The sequence below is a fragment of the Anarrhichthys ocellatus genome, unplaced genomic scaffold (assembly GCF_004355925.1).
Source record: "Anarrhichthys ocellatus isolate YVR2014 unplaced genomic scaffold, GSC_Weel_1.0 scaffold53, whole genome shotgun sequence".
Taxonomy (NCBI): Eukaryota; Metazoa; Chordata; class Actinopteri; order Perciformes; family Anarhichadidae; genus Anarrhichthys; species Anarrhichthys ocellatus.
Window position 1 is genome coordinate 1,616,959 of NW_022280083.1, and position 7,944 is coordinate 1,624,902.

At 43.2% G+C, this 7,944-nt stretch overlaps 1 protein-coding gene across 1 annotated transcript in view; it reads right to left on the reverse strand.

Moving 5' to 3' along the window:
* Window positions 1-805: 805 nt before the first annotated feature.
* fgf5 (fibroblast growth factor 5) overlaps window positions 806-7,944 on the reverse strand; it is an 11,213-nt gene continuing 4,074 nt past the window's right edge. The window contains exon 3 of the mRNA XM_031870527.1: window positions 806-1,174. Coding sequence (XP_031726387.1) covers window positions 806-1,174 — 369 coding nt within the window. The remainder of the gene's footprint in view (window positions 1,175-7,944) is intronic.

The following is a 7,944-nucleotide window of genomic DNA, read 5'->3' on the forward strand; positions in this document are numbered from 1 at the left end:
CGATCTTTTAGGCAATTCGTTTTTCACTTTCTAAAAATGGGAACGCATCTCCAGCAATATCAATATCTTCTATACGTCCCCTGAGGTAGCAAGAAAAGTTGTGTCTGTGTCAGCTGCTGACTGATTGTACTGAGGAGAATACATCCCTGATGCAAAGACGTGATTGTTGTCTCCTGCTTATTGCAAAAAAACACATTTATTATGATTATTGTTTTGATATTTAAGAAATAAATAGATATCAGAAAACAATTGAATTAAAGTATAAATCTGGGGTGAAAAAAAGACCCTTTCCATTCATCCCATAAAATTCAGTATGTACGCTTTTGGCGAAAAGAAAAGAAAAAACTACACAACCCCTCCCCTGTTCTAGTCCGCATTTACCTCAAAACAATGTGTGTACAGTCCCTAACCAACGGAGGACGTTACAAAGTCAGTGGAGGAGATTTTCAGTAGAAAACAAGATAGTAATAGTAATTTGAAATTTTGAAATTTCAAGAATTTCTCACCTTAAATAGGCAAAAAAGTTATGGATTTCAGCTTTAGCTGATTTTAAAGAAAATGTTCATGTGCACAAAAAGATACCATAAAACAGGACAGAGCATCCTCCACTCAAGTGGAAACTCCCAACTACCACCACAGCTTCAGCAGAGAGGAGCTCAGTGGCTGAACATGGCAGCCCTTTGAGGTTTTTCACACATAGATACTCGGAATGCTTTGAATGTCATACGCGAACAAAGTTTTTTGAGGCACGTTCATCACTTGTATGTCCAGCGTCTATGAACTTTGTACCCCATCCTTTTGACATCTATCCGAACCGGTACTTGGGCCAGTACTTGACCTGCGTTCGTCTCGGCCCCGTTTGGACGGCCTTCGCCAGAGGAGGATTGGCCGGCAGAGGCGGCGGGGGCGGGGCTTTCCTCCTCTCTTTGCTCCTGTCTGTGATGGTGAAGCCTCGCTCGCTCCTGTCGTGCAGGCCGACCCTGGGCAAGAAGTGAGTGGAGACGTGCTGGGGTTTGACCCGCGGGCTGGAGCCCATCTTGGCCTTCCCTCTCTTGTTGAGGGCCACGAACCAGTCGCGACCGGTCCTGTGGTTCCTGTGGATCACCGAGGCGTACGTGTTGTAGCTGTTCTCCTGGAAACGTTCCCTGAACTCACAGTCGTCTGTGAACCATTCCTGCAAGAGAAAGGAAATATACGGGTGTTACTGCTGGACTTTAATCTAATGAGATGAAATAGAACTTCATTGATACCGAAGGAAATTCTTGTGCCAGAGTATCATTAAAGATTACGACAGAAGAATAGCAGAAAACAATAGAATACAAATATAAACATATATGAACAATAGAAAAACAATTATTAAGTGTAAAAGAAATAATACTGACACCGTTACAAAATAGAGCACAATAGCAAGAAGAGTAAGGTGAATAAATAAAGTAAAACAATTCAACTGAAATAGAAAAAGTAAATTACGACAATAAGAGTAAAAATATGAAGTATATAAGAAGTGATACTGACATCGGTGCCGAATGAAAACTAAAATATAAAAGTAATATTGAGCATGATATTGAGAGAGATATTGATATTGAAAAGTAGCAGAAAGAATGGATCTCAGTCGTTCATTGGTTTTGATTGATTTGATTCTTTATTCATATTTGATGAACAAACCTTAAAACCTGCTAAAGTTGTAAATTGTTCCACATGTTCCACTGCTGAGAACACGATACTGGATCTGCATGTAGAAGATGTGGGGACTCTGTTCGCATGCTACCATGAAACCTAAGCCTGTGTCTCTCCTGCTAGCTGCTGCTGAGATGATTGTCTCTAAATTGGGGGAAAGACAAAGTAACGGCTCCGTATTTCTTTCCAAGAAGGCTCCCACCATCAAGCTTTGCCACATCCTCCCCACTGATTACATTTCATTTAGGGCTCGCACATACTGCGGGAAACAAACTGTCCTTGAGACGTGTTTCCTTCCTCTGAGGAAAGGAGAACACATTGTCAGTAGAGGCATGTCATTTGTTTCCCTTAAAACTACAATTACTACAGGTGAAAGTGTTTTAAATTTCAATTCAATAGAAAATGATGCAGAACAGACACATAATGTGTTCTAATGTAAAGAACCGGTTGGTGTATGTAATGACCACAAATGAAGGGAAAAAACTAAAAGTTTTTGAATTTGTAATCACACAGAGTTTGATCATTTTTGTGAGACTATCCATCAGAATTCAGAGAGGGCAAACGTCAAACTCGTTATTATCTCAACCTGTGTTTGCTCATCGCTCTTCAACATAACGCCGTCTGATTGTGATCCGATCGTTAGCTTCTGTAAAACTGACACCGCTCGAAGATCACAGGAGATTTGTCTTTTATGTGCAGAGGGGGACTTTCCTTATCTCAGAGATGCTTTGACTGACAGCAGCAGAGCTTCCTTTGTACTGGTCAAAAGACTCACTATGGTCGGTGTATCAGCTTCATCCACGAAGAACTTCTAAGTGAAGACACACTGATCACGTTGTTTGCTACAAAAGCAACGGACAAAACAGAATTTTGTCAATTAATTAAATAAATGTGAAGGTATCGCTAAGGCGATGCTATGAGGAGGAATATTCATATTCCAGAGACGCAACGCAACATTATGGTTTCTGACTCGGGTTGTGTCGCTTTTATTTACTCAGAAACATAAAAGATGTCAAACAGGGGCTATGGGAGGCTATGGGAGGCTATGGGAGGCTATGGGAGGCTATTTCCAGCCCAGTTGCCAGAAAGTTTTTGCATTCGGCTCAGCAAGTGATGTGTATATAGCGCCAGTTATTGAAAGCTACGTGGTAGCGAGAAAGTCCATTAAGGGCAGGTTGGGGTGGTCGATGGGTCAAACAAACACAAGACTTTAACACAGGGGGCCGCTGTTCGTGTCCCGTGTGATACCAATAGTTAAAGTTGACTTTGCGCTTGTTACGTTGAGTTACTTAAGAAAGTCCGCTATGGTCGGTTGTTATTTATTCACAATAGTACGTTATTATCTTATCGTTTCTCGACAGGACTTTCACCCAGGAGAAAGAAACGTCTTTAGTTCCGTAATGTTACGTAAGAAGTCTGCTGAGGGCGGTTTGTCATTTTAGTAGCTGTTGTTACGATAGTATTTCAACACAAACCAAAATCTTTTTTCTAACCTTAACCAAGTAGCTCTGTTGTTTCAACCTAAACAAACATTTCACGAAGCCAACGCGTTACGTTGTGTGTTTCTGCGAGCGTGATACGAGGCTGATATGAAAAGTATTTATGAAATATATTGTGGGTTCAGAAACGTCGTCGTTCAACGTATCCCGTGGTTTGCAGAAATGTGCAAAGCCAACTTTTTTTTTTATGGCAACTGAGTTGCTATTTCAGCGATTGGCTTCTCATTAGCGTGGGCAGTGCCGACAATGCTAGCTATATTTTAGCGATACAGGCTGGTCTACAAAGGTGCATTAAAATGTTGATTGTACATTAATGCAAAAAGTGTCCTACGATAACATGCGTAGTAAAAATGTAAAGACAACACTCTGCTGCACCAGATTTTATTCACAGATATTCATTGAATGTTCCCGTTTTGTGCCTATAAATATCTCAGGGTGGGAAACTCTGACATGTACCCAGGGATGCCGGCTTTTCTCGCCGCAGTACGACTTCCTTGCATAACCTCCTGCCATTCTGAAATAAAACAAACTGTTCTGCTTTGCTGAAGAGTGCAGCATAGCAGAAAATGATGCCATTACAGCGTTTGGTAAACATGCCAGTCACAAGAGAGCGCAGCAGAATAGCACAAACCTGTAAGTTATTCAAAGTGACCGACTGTTCCTCTTGGCTTTTGTTTTTAGTCTTTTTTTTTAAAGATGATTAGAAAGTTGAACAGAACTCCCGAGTCACTGCTATGGGTGGATTGCAGTGATTTAACACAACGCTACATTTGAGCAACATACCGGCTCTGGTACCAGTCAGGGAATCACACATCTGGAAACAGATCCACTGGAGCATGAATGAATGTACTCTCACACACAAACACACACATACCAGGGGAAAGCTTTGGCTCCTGCTGGGTTTCATAGGATTTAATGGCTGCGGCCAGATTCCAGAGATCTTATTGTTAAAATCATAATGCTTGGACAGCTGTTTAACCTGGCTCTTGCCCTGCTGGATTGGTCACACTCTTTTAAAGGGACCTTTCCCATGATCCTCGGGTAAGCTGTGCTTAGGGCAGTGATGGAAAGTTACATATTTCCTCTACCCAAATAATATAACTTCACAAATGTGTCCTTTATATTCTCACTACTGCACACAGATGGATAGGGTTCTTTATTATTTGCAGTTCCCCTAAAATCTAAGACTGAACTAAAGTCACACTTTAATTTGACTCTGATATGCACAAACGTGGCTGTTTTAGAGCAACTGTATGTAAAAATGAGATTTGCTGATATTTGGTCAGACACCAAAATATTGGACAAATTAAATGTTGACTGATGGTGGTGCTCGTCAGGTGATCATAATTCATTTCATGAATATCTGAACCAACTTTTGATGCAATCCATACATTAGTTGTGGAGACATTTCACCTGCTGCTGGCACCAGAGGAAAGGTCAAGGGGTGATTAAAATGTCATTAAGATGCAATATCTGGGAACCATGAATGTCTGCGCCAAATCGTGTGGCAATGCATCAAGTAGATTTTGAGATTAGTGTCGAGTTAGACCTGCTGGTGGCACGAGAGTCAGTAGGATTCGTCCTGTGGAGACCATGAATGTCCGCTTTAATGGCAATCCATCAAATGTTTTTTTGAAATGTGCCACTCAAAACCCCACAATGCTAACGGTAAACAGATTAACGCTAAAGTCTGGTAGGACCTTTATACTGGAAACACTTTTTAAAAAGTGGTTTAAAATACATCACAGGTGCAAGAGAAACTGTAGCTGAGACATATCTAATAAATAAATCAGAAAGCACAAGTTCAATCAAGTGGTTGCATTTCTGTCTTTCACTCTTTGTTTGTTCAACAAATGCAGGTGACCCTTTCCCCTTTCTAAAGATTATGTTTACGATGGCCCGCTGAGCAGGTCGTGCAGAGCTATGTGCATCTGTCTCCTCGCCCGTTACTCAGCCAATAAATTGCCACTGTGAAAACATCTGAATATTAGATATGACGGACGATGCAACAAGATAAGGGTCAGGGTGTCACCTGACACCCCAGACGTGAGGCCCAGAGCCTGACCGTGGCCCCCCGAGGTTTACATCGACCCCAAATCATCACGGCGGTTAAATAGCACAGTGCAGCTGTAGACACAGATTGGAGTTTTAGTTATACAAATATTTCCCCGAGGCAGAGCTGCTCCGGAGGCAGAAAATAAGCTGCGACTGCGACGGTTTGGAGCCAGAGAGCCAGTCTCTCAGAGCGCGAGGTTTCTACAGTAAGCATCAAAGCTGCAAAGAAAAAGAGCCCCGATTAAAACATCAAACGTTCATTTACTGCACATAAAACATTTGTATAATAGTTTTAAAATGTCTAAAAGTCTGCTATTAGCTTTTAGAGTTTGTGTTAAATGGAACAATCAACATCCATTTAAACAAAATACAGAATGTACGCGCGACCTTAATGCCGAGCTTTAAACCAGTGATCCTCAGCAAACAGGGTTTTAGTTCTCACGGAAAAAACTCCTTCGACCAAGAAAGATCTAGTAATCAACAATCACAGACCAGAGACAAGTCAACACAGAACAAAAGGAGACTCTACCCATCCATGCTGCCCTTGAGCAAGGCAGCTCCACCAGTGCTGATCTTGTTTATTGCTCATGAGGATAAATAATGAGTCCAGCGGAACCAAAACAATGATCAGGTTTTAGTTTGAGGCAATCCCCCCCCCCTGCAGTCTGCCCAGTTTCGGTTCATATTTAGATCTTGTTTGTGCTCCGACCCCGAGAAAGTTTGTAATTCCCTCCTTTATATAAGCTGGGGTGACAGCTGCATCTGCTGCTGGACGACTCACAGTCGCATTAGCGCGGTTCCAGAAAGCTGTGGCTGAGAACACACTTTTGAGGAGAGAGACGCCATATCGCTCCCCGCTGACGGGGTTTCATGAAACAATACCGGGGAGCTGAGGGGGGCAATAAAATCCCCGTTGCTGAGTGTGCAGCAGCTCACAGACTCTCCGGCTCTGCTGCTCGCCCGGGCTGATTGTTTACTCAACATATTGATCTTCACTTTGTGGCTCACTACTCTGTATATTATCAGCCGTCCCAGACAGGACTTAATCTGCTCTTGCCATTAACACATGCTAATGGGGAGCCGCTTCTATCTATTCGCCTGCCAAGGCTCCCACAGACGAGTCGTCGGAGCGGCCGGCTGCCGGCTGGCTGGCCCCTGGCCCGCCTGCTCACGGGCGGGGCGAGGCCAAGCTGCTGTGGGCAGATTTGGGCTTACTGTGTGTTTGGGGGGATTTGAAAGTCTTCGAAAACTGTGGCTAAAGATTACAGCAGTATGCCCGTGACATGCTGATGTCAGATTTGGTGGATTTTTGTTACACAGCACAGATGCAAAGCTGCACAAGTTAATAAATAAGACAAATTTAGCTGCAACGTTTTGATGGAGAAATACAGCCGTGTTTTTACGAGTCCAAAAGAAGTTGTGCTGCAGCAGAGAAGAGCATCACATCATCTGCAAATGAGATGCAGATCCAGGTGTGGACTCTGGCAGGAGGTCTGATTAGACACAAGGAGCAAGGAAATCCATTTGTGATCTCTGAGAGCAGCGTGTACAACAAAAATAACCTGACCACGAGATGCAGCTGGAAGCTCAGAAAAGCCATTAAAGTCGTCAGTAGGTTTCAAACTAAGTTTTGCGTGTCGGATTTTCGGCGGGATGCGTCCAATGGCGTTCCTAAACTGACACATGATTGGAGCTTCTCTCTCTTACAACATGAATGACTTCCTGTAATGGAGACTGAACAAGAGAGTCTGCCATTATCGACATGTGTACTTTCATTTATAAAAGATAGTTCAGAGAGATGCACTCTAATAATCAATATTTGGTTTTATATTGACAATGAATATCACTCGACTTAGCAGCTCTATGGTGCCCTTTAGCCTTTTTTAGCTAATTGTTTTGGTTTTACAGCATATTGACTGATTCATTCTCAGCACTCTCATCAACTCCAACAATCTCTGTTAAACCAACTGTACACTCCTACTATACATTGCTAATGTACACCACCACTGTAAGCTAACTGCTCAGCCCCAAACAGCAGACACAATGAGCAACTAGCAGGCAGCTGGGAGGTTAAGTAAATAACAACCAGAAAAGTATTAGCATCAACACGGGTTAGCACCAAAGTATGTGGATGTCTATGTAGAATGGCCCATTTCAGAATAATGTATATTATATTATCATTAATGCATTAATCTGTTTATCACTTTAATGTTGTTGCTGGTAAATGTTGAAATAATGTTATCCCTCTTATTATAGCCTCCAAATTGTATTTAAAGCTACTACAAGGAACTTTCATTTTGGGTTGATTCTGTTGGTCCCTGTGGACTAAAGCTGTAGTGTCTCTGAGCACCAGACTCCCTTCAGAAAAGCTCTCATTTTACTAAAGCAGGGTTTGACAGTCTGCTCCTCTCAGTGCTGGTTCTGGTTCTCCCGTGCCTCCCTTCCCTCCAGCGGGTCCAGCAATAAGTCCTGGGTCTCCAGCAGCGTGGTGTTGTGTTGGCTCCCAGAGAGGAGAAGCTCTGCTCCTGGAGGAGGAGGAGGAGGAGGAGGAGGAGGAGGAGGAGGAGGAGACGCTGCTGCTGCCGGGAGCTGAGCTCTCCTCCTCCCTCCGGAGCTCCGACTGCAGGTCCAAGGCTGCAGGTGAAGTCGGATCTGGGTCTGTTCATGGTGGACCGGTCTCTGCTGGAGGATCTGGGTCTGTCCACGGTGGACC